This window comes from Vombatus ursinus, unplaced genomic scaffold, assembly GCF_900497805.2.
Source record: "Vombatus ursinus unplaced genomic scaffold, bare-nosed wombat genome assembly UNPS02010461.1, whole genome shotgun sequence".
NCBI lineage: Eukaryota > Metazoa > Chordata > Mammalia > Diprotodontia > Vombatidae > Vombatus > Vombatus ursinus.
The window spans coordinates 1058379-1082544 of record NW_020950239.1 but is presented as its reverse complement, the minus strand read 5'-3'; the positions used below and the strand labels follow the sequence as shown (position 1 = coordinate 1082544).

Here is a 24166-nt window from a genome sequence, read left to right as displayed (position 1 = left end):
ATGAAATTCCTCTCGGTCCTGCTGACATCTCTTTTTCTTTAATGTGCAGATTTTGTTCCCTCCTATTTGACACAGAATAGCAAGATAGGATAGCTACCCTTTCCCAAGAAGTAATGCATTAATTAGATTTTCCAGTGGTTCAGAGAGTACTCGCACGTTCATCGTTTCCCAAACAAATAATTAAAATCTGGTCCTACTGAAATTTGACATCTGAGCAAAGCTGTCCTTTTCTGGTGATGCGTTTCTGTCCTCTCTTTCATCTCTTCATTTCTTTCATGCGCATGAACAGACAGAGAACCTCTCAAGGCTGAATTGATCTAACTTCAGCTGTTTAACACATTGGAGAGATTGTCTGGCAAGAGAAAACTGCCTGTCTGCCCCCCTCCACCACCACCAGCCCTCCACCCCTGAAGAAAATAAGTTTTTTATTTAATTTTCCTTACAAAACTACATAAGGGCACTGGCGTAGGAGAAAGTGTATTATTAGGAGAGTCCAGGTTTATCCTGCCTCAGACGCTTGCTAGCTGGTGGGCAGGTCACTGAAGCCAACCAGTTTAGTTGAGGGCTACAGCACAAGAATCCGTTTCTGTTGAAAACCCCCGTGCAGTCCACCCAAAGTTCTCTTGACATGGATATCCTCAAAGCACAGTTCTACTGGCTCTCTCTCTCTCTTTCTCTCTCTCTCTCTCTCTCTCTTTCTCTGTCTATATATATAATATATATATATATGCATCTCTGTGTGTGTATATATACATACAAATATAGATGTTATATATATATGTATAAATATAGATGTAGTTATATCACTACATAAAATGTCATAAACATTGAAGGAAAAAAAAAAGCTAAGTCAAATGGATGATATTAAAAATTACTTCTCCCAGTCTTCCATTTTTAAAAAATGATGCTATTCAATGGATACATATGCTATTTCTAGAGCTTAATGGCCTTCCTGAAGATCATTAAATGTAAAATGAAGTCTCTTTCATAGTAAAATTGCTAATAAGTCTGTCATCAATTGCCTATTAAGGCTGTAGTCCATGTAAGCTATTTAATTGCAGGCTACAGAATGCCTTCAAAATTCGATACCCTTAGCTATTTGGAGTCTTCAAGTTGGATGATGTTTGTCTATCACTGAGTTGTATTTAATAACAATTGCCCTGTCAATTGCTTTAATTAAATTAGATTCCGGTACTCTACAAACCACGTCAATTTCTTTGTCTTCCTACACGGTTTTTCTTTTCTGGCTAATTTGGCCCTTCATCAACTGATCAGACATGTCTAAATGCTGAGCCTATGTGATACCAAGTAGGGAAGGTCTGTGTTACCAAAAAGGGGGTAGGGGGCAATGTTTTCTGTCCATCCTCAATAATGCCCTCCTGCCTTAGAAAACAACCTTTCAAAGCTCAGTACTGCTCCAAATCAATGGAAAAACTCCTGCAACCATTCCAAACACAGTAGCTGTTGATGTGCCCAGGGGCTGTTGTTTATTTTTCTATGATCATAGCCTTCTGGACCACCCAAGCAGTGGGCAACCCGAAGAAAGCTGACTCATTCTTCAGCAAGGAGGTCTGCTGGACAGCACTGCTTAAAATCCAAACATTTTAATAGATGTTTGATGCTGCTGCTGCTGCTGCTGCTGATTAATAGGGTGAATAGGGATGGAATGCATGTGTGCAAAAGAATGCTTTCCTTTCTGGGAGCCTCAACTCCTTGACCCAAACTCCCCGGGCTTTTAGAAATAAAGTGACTGCCTTGTTTGCTCAAAGGAAGAAAACATCCAGGGCAAGATATTTTTCTGTATAACTTAATATTAAACTGCTAATATTTCCCTCTAGGAGAAACCTGTTACAGCATCTCCACATTGCCATTCCTCTTTTAACACAAAAGAAAAAAAATAAAATCTGTTCACCAAATGCATTGTATTCACATGATACTTTCTAAGTTTTTTTAAAATCTATTAAAAATGTCAACAGGTTAAGAATAAAATAGAATTCTGCTAAGAAATTGAAGTTTATTTAAAACTATGCACATTTTTAAAAGTTAAATGTAATTAAGAAGTCAGAAAATTGGGTTTAGGGGAAAACTCCATTATTCAAGACCTGAAAAGAAGATAATTTAAAACTGTACTTACAGAGTGATCAATAAGATTTAGGGAGAATAATGTGCTTGACCTCCCAAGGCTTGGTTCATGAGGCACTAGCCTCATGAATTCCCTTTTAACCTCTGAGCCTCAGTCTTTATTTCCATTAAGTGTGTACAATGATATTTTTGTAATCCACCTTCGAGCAAGTCATTTAACTTTTGTCTGCCTCAGATTCCTCATTTGTAAAATGAGGTTAATGATAGCAACCACCAAAGTGCTATATTATGTTGTCACTAAATACTAATAGCTAGCTATTATTATTTTTATTCCAAGTATAGAGACAGCTAATAAAAAAAAAACATGAAAATAGAAGATGAGATATTATATTTGAAGAACAGCAAGAACACCAGGTCAGCTGGAGCCCAGAGTGTGATTCTACTTTGTGTCTATAGGAGGGTGATGTAGCACATCACCCATCTGGGTTCTACTCATAGCTGTATGTGATCAGAGCCGAGGCTTTGTCCCCAGAGGAAAGTTACTTTTAAGAAGCCCTAAGAACACCTGCATTCCTTTAGTAGTGGACCTTAGCATCTGGTTAGCATGTTAAATTAATTAAAATGAATTAGTTAAAATCAGAAGTTACCAGAGGGAGGGCTTTCTCCTCACAGCTTCTCAGCATCCCAGTGTCTCTGGCGACGAGACGCCAGTATCACCATGTATCTTCTTGACCCACCAAATGAATAAGCTTTAAAACAATGACCTGAAGGATTGCCTGATGCCAGGTGCTAAAAATGATGAGGTCTAGTTCTGACCTCAGTATCCTCATCTGTGAAATAGGTACATTGGACTAAATGACCTCGAAGATCTCTTCACACTCTAAATCTAGGATACAATATGAACTGGGTGTTTACCCTCTTGTGTTCTTAAAAATAAGGTAAATAAGTTAAATTACTTGTAAAATAAAGTATTTTATTTTACAAACACAAAAAGAGATAACCTTCTCAGAGGGCCAACTCTCCTTTTTTCTGGGCAGCAGAGATTTGTCATACAAATATAAACACAATGACCGAACAAAAGTGCTGAGAATAATAAACAATAATAGACACCTTTATCAGGCCCAGCCATCTGGGTTGAGTTTGACCCAAGTTTTTTGGCAAGCTAACCATGGTCCCTCCCCCCCAATACAAGCTTACCCAGCAAAGAAAATTTGCACTCCCACTTCCTTAGTTTTCCAGCAATTCAGAGGTCAAGGGGGCATTCTAAATCTGTCACTGCTTAGACCTGAAATAATAAGGCATCATAGCTTATGTTTAATTAATTGTGACCTTGGTGGGATAAATTCATCTTTTTTTTCCCCTCATGCTGTATTTCTAAGCAATAAAATGTGATGGGATAGTAAAATCACAGACTGTTTCTTTTCATTTGGACATCTGAATGAATGGATATTTTAGCCTTTTTAAACAGACAAATTAATGGAGTGTCTTTAAAATATAATCTTTGGGTAACTGATTTGTGGCAATTAAAACACTACAAAACAGCTACCAGGAGGGAAGTCAGGGGAAAAATGAATAGATGAACCAGGGTAAGCACCTACAAAATGGTCTTTTAGAGTGATAAATGAATTTCCTAGTAACTTGTCATTACATGAATCTGCCCTTAGTTGGAGAGAGCTGCACTCTCCACTGATTTTCCCTAAGGGAATTTGATTAAAATCCAAATCTAAAGGTAAACAATTAACAATAAATTATAAATATATACATAAAAAATATAAATACGCATATGTGTGTATAATATACACATATCTCACATGTGATATAACATATACCTCAGTTATATTTAGAAACAAAGAGATATAGATATAATGTGTATTATGGCCATACATTCAGGGAATGTAGGGCTAGGAATAATTGGGTTTTCAAATCTCATCTCAGACTTACACTGGCTGTGTGAGCCTCAAGAAGTAACTTAACCTCTCTGTGCTCTAGATGCCTATCAAAGATTATAAACTGCACAAAAGACTTGCTTTCCTAAAGGGAGTTTCCTCATCGAGGACTTCCTTATGTCAATTAAATCATAGATTCAAACCCTATCTTTTTCTAATAATCTGCTGGAAACTCTTCATAGGGATATTAGAGTTGACAGGAATTATAAGTTAACATAGTTGGAAGTATGACAATTAAACACTGAAGGCTTCCTATCTCTAAGAGGGTAAAATGATACTAAAAGCTACAATCCATCTACGTCTCCTCTCACCCTAATGCACGTTGTGCCTTCCTCCATCCTTCCTCGTTCTTTTCATGGTTCCGAGGCTGTCCTTCCTACTTCTCTTCACCTATTAAAAATTCCTTCCCACCCATTAAACCTAAAGCTGAAGCATAAGAACCGCATTCTCCACAAAATGTTCCCTGATCCATTTGGTCACTAATAATCTTCCTTCTCTAATTTCACATAGCACATTATTTTACAACCAACATGCTTACTGTATAGAGCATTACAATTAATTGTGCTTGTGTTTTTGCTTTCTATTAGACTGGAATGAGACCACCCTCCATGAGCATAGAGACCACACCAAAGCTGAACCCTGTACCTCCCCCAGTACCTAGTGCAGTACTCGGAGCATAGTAGCTGCTTAATAAGAGCTGAATATGGGACCCAGTTCTCTTTGCAATGGTGCGCATGCAGATGACTGCATTTTCACTGAGATGTTGAAGCACCCGATTTTATTAGTCATTGAATATTGGTTCATCTGCCAGGGCTAAGGTAACTGGAGAGTGAGCTAACTTCTGTTCAGTCATTTTTCAGTCATGTCCTACTTTTTGTGACCCCTTTTGGAGTTTTCTTGGCAGAAATACTGGAGTGGCTTACCATTCCTTCTTCAGCTCATTTTACAGATGAGGAATCTGAGGCAAACAGGGTTAAGGATCGCACAGCTAATACGTGTCTGAGGTCAAATTTGAACTTAGGTCTTCCTGAACTGAAGGGTAAGCTAATACCTATTTTCATATAGCTGTAAAGAAAAATATCCTAACAGTAAGTACTATACTAAAATGGGATGGACTGCCTCAGAAAGTGGTGAGTTTTTGTTTTTTTTTTTTTTTTTATCACTGAAAGTCTTCAAGCCAAAGCTGCCTAATCAATTGGCAGGGATTCTTTTCAGTAATGTTTAGGCGGTCTCTAAGATTAATGGGGTGCCAATCAACTGAGGAATAGCTTAGTAAGCAGTATCATATGAATGCAATGGAATATTTTTGTACCATATGAAATTATGAAAAGGATGATATCAGAGAAACTTGGAAAGACTTGTATGAACTGATGCAGACTGAAGTGAGCAGTACCACAAGAACAATTCATACAATGACTATATCATTGTCAAAAAAAAGCACCAACTAACTTAAACTCTAGAGAATCACTGATTAAACATTCAATCACTATCTAACAGAGAGGCAGAGCACTCAGTATGATTGATATCTATGCTTACAAATGTGACCAATGTGGATCTGTTTTGTTTGCTTATGCTTATTTGTCACTTTTTTTTTAAGAAGTGTGAAGATTTTAGGAGAGGACTAGTACTTGATGCTTTAAAAAAGGAAGAAAAGAAATACAGACAAGCTCTCATTTAAAAAAGAAACCCAGAAGAGAAAAGAATGAGTTTCATCAAGAGACATAAACTAGTACAGTTTTGAAAACAAAAGACCACTTTCAAACTGTATTGAATTTATTATATACTTTTTTTTAAATGAAAGCTGTATGTAATAGAGATTTGTGGTTTCAGATTTTTTTTTAAGTCTCTGAGGTACCCTCCTACACTGAGATTCCATGACTTTTTTTTATTTGTCAGTCTATTATTTAATTGGGCTAAGGAACTTCCAGTATGGAAACTTCCTAACTCCCTGCATTGATAGGGATCAGCATCTCATCCACAAATTATAGTCCTAACAAGGTGCCTGGCATACTAGTAAAGTGACTAGCCCAGGGACATATGGCTAGTACCTGTCAGAAGCAGAACAAAAATCATTGACTTCCAGACAGATTCTCTCTATATACCATACTGGCTCTCTGATTCTACAATATATCTTTTAAAATTTTATGTCATAGGATCAATAGATACCCTGAGGACCAAACCATTATCTTGAAGATCATCTCCTGAAGTGCAAATGAGACAAATCAGTTCTCATTTTCTAATCATAATCATAATCATTTTCGATGATGGGACAACTAGGCAGCACGGTGGATAGAGTTCTAGGCCTGGAGTCAGGAAAGCATCTTCATGATTTCAAATCTGGCCTCAGACACTTACTAGCCATGCAACCCTGGGCAAGTCATTTAACCCTGTTTGCCTCAGTTTCCTCATTTGTAAAATGAGCTGGAGAAGGAAATGGTAAACCACTCCAGTATCTTTGCCAAGAAAACCCCAAATAGGGTCATGAAAAGTCAGAAACAACTGAAAAATGAACAACAATGACAAAAACAGACCTAAAATCTTTCCATTTTGTTTCTTTTCCTTTCTTTTCTTTTCTTTTCTTTTTAAATCTCACAGGACTATTGCTTCAACTTTCCCTACAAAACACTGATCCCTTGAAATTCTGGGCCGAGAGAATTACCGTACAACATACTCTCCCCACATCTGAGAACTTTCCCTTTGTGCATGAAGATAAAATACTCACAAAAGCCCCCATGGTCATGTTTATCCTGCGTGGTTCTGTTATTCTGTTGGTAATATATTAATATATTCATAATGAAAACCCCTGTAGTAATGTTTGTCCTGCATAATATTACAGTCCTGTTGATAATATATTCATACTAAAAATAATAGCCACACACACACACACACACACACACACACACACGCCTTTCCCAGTGAGTGAAGGATGTCTTTTACAATATAAAGGTACTTTTACATAACAGCAAAGTGTAATGTGATGTTACCCCTATAAACGAGGTGCAAATTAAACAGTACCCAAGCGGCCCTTAGAGAGCTGAACAGTGAGAAAGAGGATGATGTCTTCCACTGGTACAATACCCCATAGCTTCTGAAGCTTGCTATACTCCCTTTGCAGGAGACTTGCTCATTTTCCAATTACGGGATCTTTCTGAAATGCTTTGGGGGAGGGAGAGAGTGGAGGTGGACTTCAGAATTAAAATGCCAAGCTTTGCCCTAGAAGATTTCTAGATAGTGGATTGGACATGGGCCACTGGAAATGCTGGAGCGAGGTTTGAAACCTTCCTCCATACAGTGGAGGGGAAGGGGTTCCAGATGTAGAATTCAGTACCTGAGACTTGCCATCAGATGCAGCCGCCATGTTGATTTGTTTAAATTCTATTGTTCTATTACAAAGATTCAGTGGTAGGGTTGAGCGGTGGGGAGGAGGAGGTGATGGAATGGGCTACAATAAAACTATTTTTAAATAAAACTTTTTTAAAGTGACTTTAACCTTATTTATAATGACTTTCATGTGTAAGAGCTTTTAGGTAAGTGATTCCCAGGAAATAAAGCATGCATTATACCAGACTCCAGTTTCGCCTACAAATAGGGAATGCTAGATAATAATAAGGCAATCTCTGGCAGCGTGTATGTGTGTTTGGTAGTGGGTGGGGGAAGATTTTAAAGCCATAGCATAGCAAAAACAACAACTTAGCAATACATATTGAAATCAATGAATAACAGAGTTAAAATACTATTAATATCATGGGCAACCAAAGGACCAAAGTTCAATCCTAGTTCTGCCTATAACTAGCTGTGTGACCTTGGGCAGGTTTTTGTACCTCTCTAAGCCTCAATTTCCTCTTCTGTCAAAAGAGAGATGAGACCTCACATGGTCTCTGAGGTATTTTCCAGATATACCTCTGCTCCTTCAGACCAATCATCCTAATGAGGGATATCCTAGAGTTGATAAACCATTTTCCTTGACAAAATATAATTACAATAACATTTTGAACCACAAAAGAATTTGAATACGCATAAAATAACTGATTTCTCCAGCACTTTAGGAGCCACAAAGCACTTGACATCAGTTAACTCATTTGAGCCTCACAACAACTCTATGAGGCATTTATAACACGTACCATTATCCTCATTTTACAGATGAGGAAACTGAGGCTCAGAGACATTAAGTGACTTAAGTCACTTAAGTAGCAGACATGGGATTTGAACACAGGGTTACTTCCTATCTCAAGTCTAGGAAGCTATAATTAACCTATGCTTCTTCTATGTGCTATATACATTTAGATGGTGATAAGTAGATAGATAATTTAGCATGTGAATTAATGTAAATAAAGTGAAGAGCATTTTACTTATTAGTGTTTCTATTTGGATCATATATAAATATATGATATAGATATGCATTATTAACAGGGAAAAGTAATGGTTATATTTAAATCAATGAAAATAATACATCTTGATAATAGCTAAAATTTAATTGCTTTACAAAGTGCTTTATATACTTTATCATATTTGACACACACACAACAATTCTATGAGGTTAGTATTATAGGTCTTAGCCCTGTTTTTAGATGAAGAAACTGAAGCTCAGAAAGATTGAGACTTGCCCATGGTCCCCTAGTTTGTGAGTATCCCAAACGGGATTCAGACCCATCAGATGCCAAGCAAAGCTCAGGTCTCTTATTTACTCTCTCACATTTGGTTCCATTCAAAGCAGTCTCTTTTAACCCCTTGAGAAGCCTATCAGCTCTTAAGTAGGTCAAACTAAATTCACAAATTGGATTTTTCAATGTATTTGGGCTTGTAATCTTTATTATGTAAGAGTGAACTGGAAGCCTTCTCATGCCTTCTTGTTGCCTTAAGAATCCCTTCTACCTTGAAAACTGAGATAGGAGGACAAAATTCTCAAATGATAATCTTGTTGCTTGGCATTCTTGTGAAGCCACCCATCTCTAAGAAACTCCAAAGTGCCTGATGCACTTTCCTTCTCATAATTCTATCCTGTTATGCATTCTTAGGGAGTGGCCTTCGAGCATTGAGAAAGAGGCAGCTTTCAGTAGTACACAGAATGATGGATTCAGAATCCAGAGGCTTTGGGTTCAAATCGTGCCTCAGACACTCACCAGCTTCATGACCCACAGGAAGTTACCTAACTCTTTGTCTGTAAAATGGCTATAATAATAGCACTTGCCTCACAGAGTTGTTATGAGGATCTAATGACATAAGTAAATAAAGTGCTACATAAATCTCTGCTTATTATTACTATTTAATATTATTATATATAATACACTTATATATAATAATTATATTATTATATATAACAGACAAATTATGTGACCTTTGGAAAGTTCATTTCCACTTTCTAAGGCTGTTTCCTCATCTGTTCAAGGAGGTAGTAGGAATCAAAGGTCTCTGAAATTCCTTTAGCTCTAACAGTCTATGACTGGCTCTCACTTACCCTGAGTCTGCCCATCTGGCTTAAAGCACAAGTTTCAGAGTCAGCATTTTCATGAGCTCATTATTGGAACCACATTCCAGGTGCCCTATATGAGCTGCTCCATTAATGACAGCCCATAACTTCTGTTATATTCCCTTAACTACTTCCTCTTCCGGAGACAACTGACACCCATGGGTTATTGCTACCTAATAGTATTTCTTAGAGGGTTCACATCACATCACAGTTATTGTTCATGATATGATTTAAGAACTAAAGGAGTTGTCCTATAATTTTCCAACACTTTGTTAATAGTATTGTCAATTCAAACATTTACAAGATCTCTGTTCTATACAAGAATCCACATTAAATGAACTTTTACTGATTGGAATGTTAAAAACCTTTCAAATAAAGGTTCTCTAATTTATTACATTTATACCCCAACCCCCATGGTGCCTGGCACATAATAGGTACTTAATAAATGCATATTAATTTGTTATTTTCCTTCTTTCTTTTTTTCCTTCCTTCTTTCTTTCTTTCTCTTCAGTCAGGCTCTCTGAGGACACATAATCGCATGGTCTATAAATTATAATCTTAGAGAGTTGCACCAAGAAGTTATGTGACTTGTCCAAGGTCACACAGTCAATAAGTTTCAGAGCAAGACTTGATCTTAGTGTTTCCTAGTTCTGGGGCCAGTCCTTTATCCACATACTACACTCACTCTGGTTTCACTGTTGGGAGTAAATACAAATTAAACAAGAATGAGGTCTAACTAGAAAGTCCAGGGTTTTTTTTTTTAAACATATCAACATTTAAAACAATCATGAAGAACGGCAGTTATGCCCAGATCCTTAATGGAACATAGATCTTAATCCATAGAATAACTCCTCTAAGAGTTGCTATCTTGACCTTCTTCCTCCCTCTCCCTCACCTGAAAAAAAGTTAGGAAAAATGAGAAAAAATAAGGTGAAGAATTTTCAACAACTTATCACACACTGTGCTCCCTGAGATCAAATACCAGGATGAGATAACCAGTCCATAAGTTTCAGCCTTGCACAAATATATATAAAATAAACATTGAGAAGCATATAATGACCCTGGAGGGAAATCATCCCCGTCTATCACTCTGTCTAAGATTACAACAGATTCTGTTACAAGGCAAGGCTCCTGGCCAATCAAAACAGGCAGCTACTGTCATATTATTCCAGAAAAGTCCTCCCTTGACTAATTAGTGCATTTCCCTAGATTCAGAGGAAACCAAGTGTGTTTGTCATGGGACCCAGAAGGAAGAAAACTGCTCGGCTTTGGCATGTGGAGCTGATCCAGGTTCTCAGTACCAAAATATGACGTATCCTGGGGATTTAGGTACTTAACTGAAGTGGTGAAATTACTGAATCAAAGAACCGGTGCACCAAGCCTAATCCAAACACAGCTGATAGGGTCTAAAGTCCAAACCACCACTGGCCAAAGCAATGCTGGAGGCATTGAGGGGAGGTCAGATTTTGTATCAGAGGAAAGAAGAGTGGAATTCTAGTTTTACTACCTCTCACTTGTGTGTCCTCGAGTAAGCCACTTACTTTCTCTGTACGTTAGTTACCTTGACTGCTGTATGTGGGGTTGAAGTGGATGACCTCTAAAATTCCTGCCAGGTCTAAATTTATGATCCACCTAATGATCTAAATTTGTATGGCCCCCTAAAAGGGTAGCTTATTATGTTGAAATAATGTTCTTCTGGCCTCTTGTTGTTCAGTTGTTTTATCTCTTGTCCAACTCTTCAACACCCCGTTGGGGGTTTTCTTGGAAAAGATACTGGAGTAGTTTGCCATTTCCTTCTCCAGCTCATTTTAAAGATGAGGAAACTGAGGAAAAGGGGATTAAGTGACTTGCCTAGTGTCACACAGTTAGTAAGTATCTGAGGCCAGATTTGAAATCATGAAGATGTCTTCCTGTGTGGCACTCTAGTCACTGCACCACCTAATTGCCTCCATAGGCTTAAATTAGTAATTCACAATTAAATTAATAATCCTGCTTTGTAGATCAATCAATAAATACACATTTGCTAAGTGCCTACTATGTGCCAGGCACTGTGCAAAGTACCAGAGACACAAAAAGGAGCAAAAGACAGCCCCTCTCCTCGAGGAGCTTACAATCAAATGGAACGTCAATCTAATGTAGAATGTGGCATCTTAATGATTCAATGGAATGTAATGCTGTTCCCTGAGCTGGGGTCGACTTCCCAAGTTAGTTCTCCAAACAAGCACCTTTGGGATATTCATCTCAAATGCTGATCCCTGCCCAAAACATTGCTGGCTTCTACTCACTGTTCTATTCCTTAATGTGGGATGAGAACTCTCAAGCTAAAAATTGAGAAAAATACTTTAGCCTGCATTTAAGGTTTGCAAAGTGTCTTCTAACCATTATCTCATTTGGCTCTTAGGACAACACCATAAGAAAAGTATTCTGATATTTTGAGGATTTGTGATTTTGTTGGGATAGGTACTCTCGGTGTGGACAATCCCTCCAGGGAGGTAGTACAAATATTAAGGACAGGGATAGAGGATTGAGGCTGTGATTTCACTGGTATAGGGAACTAAGTGGAAACTCTCTACCAATGTCCTTTCTCAGCAATGTGTAATCTTAGAGACTTTCCTGGAGCATCAGGAGGTTAAGTAACCTTCCCGGGGTAACAAAGGGTCTTTCTGGGCTCAATGTTACCTGTCTATCCACCACGTCACATTGTCTTTTTTGGGTCAAATATTATTATTCTCATTTTATACACAGGAAGACTGTGACTCAGAAGTTTCGGTCTTTCCCCAAGCTACATGGCTAGTAAGCAACAGAGCCAGGATTCAAACTGAGGTCTTGTAACTCTTAATCAAACATTTTTTTGTACCATACAACATGAAGAAAGTTATGAGAAATGATTGATTCCTGAAAGGAAGGGGGAAGAATGAGATACAACAAGATTTCCCATTCTACCATGCATTTGGAAATATTTTATTTATATCAAAGCATTTCTTCTACCTCATCTTGATTACGCACCAAGCTCTCTTTTTTATACATTACCTCCAGTTTCTCCTATTCCTCTACTGTCCATTTAGTCTCAAGATTAGGATGCAATCAGAGATAGTTCAAGGTGGGGCATAGAAGGGGATTGTCTGAGAGCATGAGAAAATAAAGATGGTTATGTGTCTCCATGTATAGGGCCATGTGTGTCTCTGAGGACACATTCGAAAGGTAAATAGAAATGATCAGTGTGATTGAGTGGAAAGGACCCTGACTCAGGATGTCAAAGGACCCAAGTTTAAATCCCTCTTTGGACACTTGGCAGTTACATGAACTTGAGGGATTCCTTAACCTCCTGGGCCTCAGTATCCTCACCTCTAACATGGGGAGGTTAAGTTAGATGGTGTCTGTGGTCTCTTCTAGCTAGAGCTCATGGCACCAGGACTTGGCATGGGATGGTCTTTTCTGATATCCTCTGCCTTTTGTCCATGTCATCAACATAACAGCTAAGAAATGACTGCTCCAATTCAGAACTAAAGTCAGACCATCTCTTTGTGTTTAAGATTCTTAAAGAAAGCTATTCCTTCAACAGTCTATTCTAATGCCTTTGTGGGCCTCAATTTCCACTTTTAGAGTGGTCAGACTATGATCCAATGACATGGATACTTGGCTATATCTGTGCATCTGTCTTGGATTCATAAACAAAGAGAGGAAAGAGATTATGACTATTGAGCTCTCAGCAACACAGATAATTAAGACTCTCAATTCTAGTGACATTTACAAATTGCTTCTTCCACCTGACCTTGGGTAAGTCACTTACCCCCTATGGCCTCAGTTTCCCCATCTGTAAAATAAGGAGGTTAGAATAGTTAAACTTTTCTGGTCCTTTGTAGCTTTCAATCTATGATCCTACAGTCCTCAGATCCAGTGAAGAACGAATCCCTTGCTTTTGCTTAATTAAAGCCTAAAATGATAGGTTGATACATATATCGTGGTTAAAAATACCGGTACCCTGTTCCCTTTCTTTGCCTCAACTATATGGGTCAGGAATCCCCTAAATCCAGTTGTTCAGACTTTTGTGCAGTGGATAGAACACCAGGCCTGAAGTCGTGAAGACCTGAGTTCAAATCTGATCTCCGATGTTTAGTAGCTATGTGATGCTGGGCAAATCACTTAACCTTTGCCTCAGTTCCCTCATCTGTAAAATGGGCATAATAATAGCACCTATCTTGCAGGGTTGTTGTGAGGATCAAATGAGATAATAACTGAAAGCATTTGGCATAGTAAGCACTATTTCAATGGTAGCTCTTATTATTTCTGTTATGTAGAAACACTATTGAGAAACCACTGTTAGAAGTGGTAAGATGCTCATTCCTTGTTAGATCCTATCTCCTTGTCTTCTCTTGAGCCATGGTTGTCCTCTGGTCATTCATTCTGGTCCTAGGTTGGATATTTGTCCTGCAGCTGCCCAGATGCTGACAGGCTGATTTCCTAGTCCTTGACCTTCTTGGTAAAGAAGATTGCTCTCTGTCTCATTCTCAGAGAATCCTCCTCTGGGCTACAGGCACTTTTCTTTAATGCTTCTGGAAATCTTTGTAGATTTGGCTCTTCCACATTCTACCCTTACCTCAACCCATTTCTAAGAATCTAGTTCACTTGGCTTAAAGCATATCTACTACCTATATAGCCAGGTCCTGAAGTGAGGATTGACTTCTTCATCTCTTGTCCTGTGCTCTAACAACTGGTTCTCTGGTGATTATGTGACCTGGATCCATAACGTGCATAGTTCTAAGGACCCATAATCCATTCCATGAACTTTGGCCAGAGCCAGAAGCAGCCTCTGTGTCTACCTCTGATTGTAAAGCTTAATGTGAGGTTGGGCTGTTCTGAGTAAATCCAGATTCTAGATGGCTGTGGTCTGCAGAGCAGTGTTGTTACTGCCTTCTCTGCTAAACTACCCACCTATACCTAAGAAAGAAAAGGAAGTAAATCTATTGGCTGGATTGGGATGATGAGGCATCTACCAGACTCTGAACCCAGAAGACAGGATTGTAGTACACAAACAGGAGCAAAATTGCTCACACTGGGGGTTCTTTAATCCTAAAGAAATTGTCCTCTTGATTTGAAAATGAAAAAAAAGAGAGAGAGGAGAGTTGGAAAGAGAAATGAAGGTGAGAAAATCTCCACTTTGGAGAAGTAGCCTAAAGTAGCTTTGGGCATAAAAGGATTAGGCTTGAGATATAGTGGCTCTGAAACTGTAGAAAAGAAACATTTTTGAAGGGTAACCAGGGAGGGAGGGAAGGTCGTTAAGGAAGGAGAGAGGGAGTGGGGAGGATAGAGAAAGAGCAGAGGGAAGAAAAGAAGGGAAGAACAGATGAGAGAGGGGGAGAATAGGAGGGGGGAGGAGAGGAGGAAAGGAGGGAAGAAAAAGAAGAGGAGAATGGAGAAGAGGAGGGGAAAGAAGGGAGAGGGAAAGAGAACAACAGAGGGGAGGTAAGATGAGTAGGGGAGAAAAGGAAGGAAGAGGTGAAGGAGAGGAGAAAGGAAGAAGAAGAAGAGAATGAAGAAGAGGAGGGGAAAGTAGGGTGAGAGAACAACAAGAGAGGGAAGGGAAGATGAACAGGAGAGAAGGGGGAGAGGAATGAAGTGGCAGGAGAGGGAGGAGAAAGGTGGGATAAAAGGATGAAGGGGAAAGGAAGGAGGAAGATAGAGAAGGAATGGGAAGGAAGGAAGGGATAGAGAAGAAGGGAAGGCAAGGCAAGGGGATACAATGGATGGACCCATGATTTTACGCAGTCTTCTGCTTCCAGTGACAAAGTAGGAGAAAGAATGCAGCTGAAATGACCTCACTGGCTTGCCATGGAATGTGATGTGCCCAAGTCCTTGCTTAGCACTCTGAGGCAGCAGCCAGAGCCCCTTGCAGGGTACATTATCAAAGGCATAGGAGCAAAGATCGCAAATGGGAAAGAATTTTTTTAAAAGCCAACTCTTGACAACTGCTGATAATTTATAACTTATTCCTTAAAACTCACAGTAAATTAATTATGTTTGTGCTGACAAAAAAAGAGAGGATTTTGCTGTATATACTCAGAAGATGCGACCAATAATAATATGAAATTCTAGCTCCCAGCAACTGCTTTCAATATTCTGGGAGCAGAAACACATTTGCTTTTGATTTTAGGAGTGGTTTCTACTCAGTAACTTAAACTTGGTTTACAGTTTCAGCACTTTAGTTCACAGAAGTTATTTTAACCCTTACAATTTTTGAGAGAACTGAATAAGATCACTTTCTTGAATCCAATCAGTTCTCAAAATGCCAATGAACAGCAATGACAGTTCCCCCAAAACTTTATGTGATACCTTTAACACAGCTGAAAAAGACTCTAACTCCAACCTTAAGAAAACTAATTTGTTATTGTCTTTTAAATATATATATATATACATATATATATACATATATACATGTATATATATACATATATATATGCTCATAGTGTCCCATTAAGGTAGTAGTTAGACATTTTTCAAAAATGAATATATAATGTACAAGACAAAGCTCTTTGACATTTTTAGTTTTTAATGATAGCAATACCATTCCAATTGTCCTACAACGTTTCATGCTCTATAATGAGCTTGGTTTACCCAGTGGCAAAAAGCATCTTATAAGTGATTTCACACATTTTAGCAAATCCGTTTTCAGCTTGGGATGGCTTAATTTCTTGCACAGAATAAATAATTATGTTTACAAACTAGTCAAAAGTTTTCCACCCTTAGAAAGCAGCCAAATGGGGCAAAAAGACCCAAAGTAAAAAAAAAAAATCACCATTCCAGCCAACAGCACACTAAGCAGAGAAGTTATCTATCTTAGACTTCTATCCTTAAGAAATAAAAGACAAGAGCTGGTGACTTAGAAACCAAACAAGAGAAGACATAGTCTGAGAAGGAAACTTGGCCTGGAGACTAATTTGCAGAGTTAAACCAGGAGGCTGGAAAAAAAAAAAAAACTTGTTCTCACAATCCCCGAGTATGCAGCATTGTCCACAGAGTACCACAGATATATCTGGCTCACTCAACCAAAGTACAGGCAGGGCTCAGTCCTTAAGAGGAAAAAAACTTTTAAAAAAATGAAGATTTAAAAATGAAAAGGCTACCCACAAAACAATGAAAGCATGGGTCCCAGGATCATTAGCTCAGGGGTCTCTGGTCCTCTGCCAAGAATCACAAACCACACTGATAGTAGACGTTTTTGGCTGGTTGACAGAGCCTTGCATTGAAGGATTGGGGGAAAGAATACTTGAAAAACAGCAAATGAAAAAAAAAAACAGTTCAGATGGAGTCTATTTCAGAGTTCTCTCCATTTTGCTACTTAAGATTATTGTATGTGCATCATTGTTTTTACAAAATACAATAACAAGTGATCTTTTGGCCAGAATAACACAACACACACACACACACACACACACACACACACACACATACCTCTCAATTGTTAAGAGTATTTTCTAGATGGCCTATGTCATCTTCAGCTCAAAGTACACAAATTCTAATTACTAAAATACCAATAGGGAAGGATCTTTGGAGAGATAGTGAACTTAGTTATTTCCAGTGGAAGTCAAGCATGCTATACACATGGAACAACATGGAACAATATGGACACAATACTGATGTGTCTCAAGAGGCAAAGTACTTTATAGCTTTCATCATATTTGACACACAACAATGTTCATTCATGACACATTATACACTGCATTCCATGAGGGAAAGAAGATGACCAGTAGTCTCAGGATATTGCAAAAGATATGGAGGTATCTCAGGAAACTTATCTCAGCCAACTATAGTTACATTGGTAACACAACTGTTGAAACCACAGTCTTGCCTGTCCAAGTTGCATAATGACATTTCCCTCAATAAAACTACATCAGATCTGATGGATGCTAACCTGTAGAAATCTTCCCTATTTCAAAAGGGAAGTCTTCTGACTGACAATAAATATGTGTGTCATCTATTGGGCCCAACTGCTACAAATCTGGAAATTATTCATTTGGATTAGGGATTCTTAATCTGGGGCCCATGAATTTATGGAATCAGTGTATGTGTGTGTGTGTGTGTGTGTACATATATGTATATGTATATGCATATATGTACACATTTAAAAGTTTTACATATGTGTGTGCATACATGTATGCATATGTGTACATGCATAATGTTCATATAGAATTAATGTTTTAAATGCATATATATGCATTTAAGAACATTAATCTGAGAAGGTTTCACCATACCACTCTGGGGAAAAGGATCATGGTCTGATGTTCCAAATGGTGAAAATAAATCAGTGGCCTGCCCTGATAGCAATAATATTAACTCCTCAGAAATTTTTTCAATTTCTTTCAGTACACCATTGTCATGTTCACAAGAGCCCTGGGTTATACTCTAGGATATTTAGACCCAGAAAAATTTAAGAATTTAAATGTTATATGTTTTTCATTGACCCTTTGTTGTTATGTCGTCTCTCTTCTGAGATTGCCAAGGAATTGGATTTGGCATTTGACTAATAATTTAAACATATTATAATACTTAAGATATGAAAAGAAATGAAATAAACAAGAAAGACTTCTTTAATTGGAATTTGTATCATGACAGAATCTCAAAATACCTGTTAAAAAGAAACTTTGGAGGCTATGTAGTCCACGCCTCAACAAGTATGTGATGCCCCCTACATATTCTCTAGCCAGTGGTCATCCAGTCCTACCTGAAGATCTCTGTTTGACCACGATTAAAAACTCTTCTTAAACAACTTCGACAGTAACAATAACCAATGAGAACAACATTGTTGTAATAAAGCATGCTTGTTTTGTTACGTATCTGCTACACTCTCCAGAAACTCCAAGGAAGCCTAATAAAGGCGTGTGGTTATAGAAAAAAAAAAGACATAAAGCAAATGATTTATGTAGAAAACCAACATGTGAACAATGAACAAATAATATGAACAAAAACATTACCTCAGCTCTCTGGGTTCTAGGGAAGACGGTTGACTTTTCAATGGCATAGACATCCACCAAGTAGAGGTGTGCTCCTTGCTCTCGGTCAAGGATGGCAGCAGTCTGGATGATGCCTGTGTGACGTCCAATTGTAAAGAGGCGTCCAGCAGCTTTTTCCTGACATCGCACTGCAACTATATAATACTCCACTGGGGCTTCGGCTCCTCTAGGGCTGGCTGCTTCAATGGAGATGACATTGGTACCAATGGGCTCCCCTTCCTTTAAAATAGTTATATATTTAGGTTGAGTAAAAACAGGCCCATCGAGGCCCTGAAGAATGATTGTCATTTCAGTGGTTGACTTCCTTCTCTCAGGACCAAGATCTGTGGCTGAAATGATCAGACTGTAGATCAGCTGAGAAGGCACCAGAGCCGAGGACACCCTTAGGTCTCCACTGTACCGATCCACCATAAAGGTCTCTGTGTCACCATTGATTATCTCATACTCCACTTCTCCATTGGCCCCTTCATCTGGGTCAGCAGCAACAATTGTGGTAAGGATGGAGCCAATCACCACTGAAGGGTCTGCTGCCAGGGCATTTTGTGATATAAACATAGGGACGTTGTCATTAAGATCTGTGACCAAAATAGTCACGTTTTTCAAAGCAAATCGCCGAGTTTCTATGGGCACAGCCTGATCACTAGCTTTTACAGTTAATTCAAAGAGGTTAGCAAATTCCCGGTCAATTTCAGCATTGGTGTATATGGTCCCTTTGACTTCATCTATGCCAAAATGATTACCTCTTGGCAACTGCTGAATGATGGCATAGGTTAGTTGCCCATTAATATCAGCATCAGGGTCATGAGCAGTCACAGAAATAACAGAGCTGCCAATAGGAAGGTTCTCAGTAATCGATTTAAAAATGTCCCCAGGAGGGAAGGTAGGAGGATTGTCATTGAAATCCCGTACATGGATAATCACTGACATTGTGGATGATCGAGGGGGTCTCCCTTGATCTTTTGCTGTGATGTTCAACTTGTACAAAGGCTGTGTTTCAAAGTCCAATTTTCTGGCAAGAAAAATACCCCCCGTGTTTGGACTGATGCTGAAGGTGCCATGGTTATTAGTCCCAGTGATGCTATAATGAACATCAGCATTGTCCCCTGAATCCGAATCTGTGGCTGTGACAGAGGTTACAAGCTCACCAATCCTCATGTTTTCCAGAACATCCACAAACAGGGTAGACTTGGGAAAAGAAGGTGTGTTGTCATTTTCATCCAAGATATCAATGCTTAAGGTGCAAGTGGAATTAAGGGAAACTGTCCCAGAATCCACTGCTTGAATTAGAAGGGAGTAAGAAGCTGTGGCTTCATGGTCCAATTGACCGGCCAGTGTCACCTGGCCAGTGGCACTATCTATTGCAAACATCTTCTCTTCATTTCCCTTGACCACGGAATAGTAAATCAGTCCATTGCTGCCTTCATCCACGTCAGAGGCAGAGACACGTAAAACTTGGGTCAGGTTGGGAGCCAGTTCTGATACGGTAGCTTGGTAAAAGTCTTTCAGAAATTTTGGAGCATTGTCATTGATATCCTTCATGTACACCTGTACTGTTGCCTGATCCTTGAGAGGCTTGGGGAGGCCTTGATCAGATGCTGTCACTGTGAAGCTAAAAACGGCAGCTCCTCTCTGCCTCATGAGGGACTCCCTGTCAAACTGGTGAGTGCTGGAGATCTCCCCACTGATGGCATTCAATTCAAAATCAGGCTGCATGGTTTCAAATGAATACCTCACCTCACCGTTTGGCCCAAAGTCTTTGTCAATAGCATTTATCGTCCCCACAAATGACCCACCCTTCTGCTCCTCTTCAAAGTAAAATACATAATTAGTGCTGTTAAACAGTGGCCTGTTGTCATTTACATCTTCCAAAATTACAGTCACATTCACAGTAGCACTTAGAGGCTCCACCGCTCGGTCAGAAGCAACCACCAGTAAGACATACCGATCTTGAAGCTCTCGGTCCAGCTCACTTTTTACATACAGCTGACCATCAGGGAAAATGCCAAATGCATTCCCCGTGTTTCCTTCTGCTATGCTGTAGGCAATTTCACCGTTGGCTCCTGAGTCCCGGTCAGAAGCTTGCACCTTGAAGAACAGGGAGTTCACAGGCTGTGACTCGGAAAGGGTCACCTCATAGGATAGCTGGTCAAATACTGGAGGATTGTCATTGACATCATGGACAGAGACAGTTAAAATGAAGCTGGAGGAGAGCTGTGGGACCCCCCTATCTGACGCCAGGATCTCTACCTGGTAGGAGCCAGCATGCACGTCCAAAGGCCGGAGCAAACTGATGTTGCCGTTTTTTTCATCGATGGCGAACAGGTTCTTGGGATTCTGTTTCAGGCTGTAGAGTACCATGCCGTTGACCCCTTCGTCAGGGTCCAAGGCTTTGGCCTGAAATATACTATGCCCTGCCTGCCAGTTCTCAACCACATTCACCCATTCCACTGCTTGAAGAAAATGGGGGGCATTGTCATTCAAGTCCTTCACTGTGATGTTCACTATGGTTTCTCCTGTCACCATGCCCCCACTGGCTACCACTTTCAGCTGATAAAAGGATTGCTCTTCCCGGTCAATGATGCTGGCTGTAGTCAGGTGCCCTGTGACCTGGTTGACTGCAAAGACCCCTTTCTGGTCTCCAGTGGTAATCACATAAGTGATGTTGGTGTTCAGATCCATGGTAGATGCAGAAACACTTCCCACATGGTATCCCAAGGCCACATTCTCAAAGACCACGAAGCTATAGGTCGTCTGACTGAAGACAGGGGGATTGTCTTGAGTGTCCAGCACAGTGATGGTCACGATGGCCTGGTTGGGGGACTGCAGGTGCCCCCCATCTGTAGCCACGACTTGCAGCTGATAAGCTGTCTTCTCCTCTCTGTCCAAGACCATCCTTGTGGAAATCACTCCAGTGTGGCTATGGATCTGGAAACGAGATATATCTCCAGCCGATATGCTGTATTTGACAGTCCCATTGGGGCCTGAGTCTGGGTCACTGGCAGACACAGTGGTGATGTAGCTGCCAGCTGGCTCATTCTCCTGGATATGAGCAAAGTACTGGACTGGATAAAACACAGGGCTGTTATCATTCACATCCAAGAGACTCACATTGACCCGGGTCAGGGAAGACTGGGGAGGAGAGCCGAGATCTACAGCCAGGACCAGCAAGGTGTACAAAGCCTGCTCTTCTCTGTCCAAAGACGAGATGGTGCTCAGTCTTCCGGACACAGGATCCAGACGGAAGGACCTCCGTTCAGTCTCAGACTCCTGTAAGGAGAATCGGACAGTCCCATTGTCCCCTAGGTCCCCATCCGATGCCTCTATGACTAACAGATCTGTCCCTGCGGGGGCATTCTCAGCCACAGACACCTCATAGCCTGCCTCCTGGCTGAACGCCGGCTTTTCGTCGTTCACGTCCAGGACAGTAACCACCAGCTGTGCATAGGATACTTTGGGGTGGACACCCTGGTCCCTGGCACTAATGTTCAAGACCACCTGGGAGGCTCGCTCTCTGTCCAGACCCCCAGCAGCAGCAGTGGTCACCAGACCGCTGTGGTCACTGATGTGGAACCAGTCCAGCTCGTTGCCGGAGATGATGCTGTAGCGGAGGTTGGCATTGAGCCCGGAGTCACCATCCGTGGCAGAAACCCCACTCACATAGCTGCCAGGGGGCACCTCTTCACTCAGGTTCACCCGATAGACCAGCTGGGAGAAGACAGGAGGGTGGTCGTTGATATCATTCACAAAGATCACCAGGCTGGCCACAGAGGAGCGGGCCACAGCCCCGGGGGGCGCCCCGTGGTTGTCCGACACCGACACCGTCAGGTTGTAGGAGGGGATGCGCTCTCGGTCCAGGGCGCTGGCCACCTTGATGAGGCTCAGGTTAGGCACCTTGCTTCGCTGCACCTCAAAGTGGCGCTGCTCGTTGCCGCCCAGGATCTGCACCGAGATGTTGCCGTTGGCCGCAGGGGAGTCGGCGTCGGTGACCGTGAGCAGGGCCACCACCGTGCCCACCTGCGCGTTCTCGTCCACCGAGGCGAAGCGCGACGTGGCGGGGAAGTAGCGGAACTTGACCACGGGGTCGTTGTCGTTCACGTCCAGCAGCTGGATGAGCGCCTCCGCCCGGCCAGTGAGCGAGGGCACGCCGCGGTCGTGTGCCTGCAAGGTGAGCGAGTACTGGCGCCGGGCCTCGTAGTCCAGGGGCTCCCGCACCGTAATGAGCCCCGTCTCGGCATCCATGTGGAAGGGCCCCCCGTCCTCCTGCAGCTGGTAGCGGATGTCGGCGTTGGTGCCCTCGTCGGCATCGGCCGCGAAGACTCGCAGGACGCTGGAGCCCACGACCGCGTCCTCGGGCACCCCGGCCTGGTAGTGGGAGCTGCCGAACGCGGGGGGGTTGTCGTTGATGTCCTGCACGGTCACGTTCACCTGGAGGTAGCCCCGCCGCTTGGGCTCGCCCTTGTCCTCCACCTCCACCAGCAGCTGGTAGTGGGCGGTGGCCTCGCGGTCCAAGCCACCCCTGGACACTAGGTGCAGGAAGGCTCCCTCGCCGCTCGGATTGAGGGTGACGTCGAGGCGGAAGCGCCCGGCTTCGTTACCGCCCACGATTCGGTAGGAGCGGTGGTCCACGCCGTTGGAACCGATATCCGCGTCGGTGGCTGTGTCCAAGATAACTTGGCGCCCGCTGCTGCTGTCCTCCTTAAAGGTGACCACGATGGAGGGCTCGGGGAAGACGGGCGCGTTGTCATTCAGGTCGCGCACCAGCACTCGCACCTCGGTGGGGTAGGTGGGAGCGCTGGACAGGACCACCAAGTTTATCACGTCGCTCGGCAGGCTCTCGCGGTCGATGGTCGCCGTGGTGTGCAGGGCCCCGGTGGTGGAGTTGATGGCGAACAAGGCGTGGCTTTCGCTCAGCCGGTAGGTGAAACCCGGCCGCGTCTGGATGGTGCCCACCAGAGTGCCAGGAGGCTGTTCCTCCAGCACCTGGAAAATCTGGCGCTGCTCCGTGCTGGCGCTCCCCGCGGCCTGGCCTGGCAGCGCCCAGAGCAGCCCCAGGACGAGGGGGGCGAGAGGAGGTAAGGAGGAGAGCGAGAGCCCCCAGCGGCCCCGAGCCCCGGGGGCGCACAGGGGCATGTTGAGAAGAACGGCGGAGCCCGCTGACCGAGGGCCAGCGGAAAGGACGCCTACAGGACTGAAGTTACTTCTTCCTCCCCTAACGACAATGACGATGAACAGTGATAAATGCAACCGCTAGCTCGGAGGAGAGCAAGGCAATCCCTCTCAAGGCGCTGAAAATCCGGGAAAAGCGAACCCCATCTGCACAAAGCTCCAGGGATCTGGAGAGACAGTCCCGTGCATGTTGCGACTGAAGAGGGGACGTGGGGGAAACTGGAGCATCCCGCGGGGCACGACTGCTAAGCCCCAGGACAGTTCCCCAAAGCCCCCTAGGTGGCTGTTTGGTTTTCCCCTTTTCCCTTTTGTTTCTAATCCAAAGAGTCCGCGGGCCCTGGACGAGAGGGGAATTGGGGGAGATGTCGGTACTCACAGTGCTGGAGGAGACGCTGGATGCAGCCCGCCCTCTCCAGAGCTCCAAGTTTCACGCTTCCGAAGGAGAGGAAAAGGGAGGTGGAGGAAAAACGCGTGAGCAGAAGACGGGAGGGGAAAAG

The 24166-nt window shown here is 42.0% G+C and overlaps 1 protein-coding gene across 1 annotated transcript in view; it reads right to left on the bottom strand.

Annotated features, from left to right (window-relative positions):
* Nucleotides 1-23633, bottom strand: part of FAT4 (FAT atypical cadherin 4) — a 221810-nt gene extending 198177 nt beyond the window's left edge. Inside the window, exon 1 of the mRNA XM_027854535.1 lies at nucleotides 18465-23633. Coding sequence (XP_027710336.1) covers nucleotides 18465-23633 — 5169 coding nt within the window. The remainder of the gene's footprint in view (nucleotides 1-18464) is intronic.
* Between the last annotated feature and the right edge of the window lie 533 nt (nucleotides 23634-24166).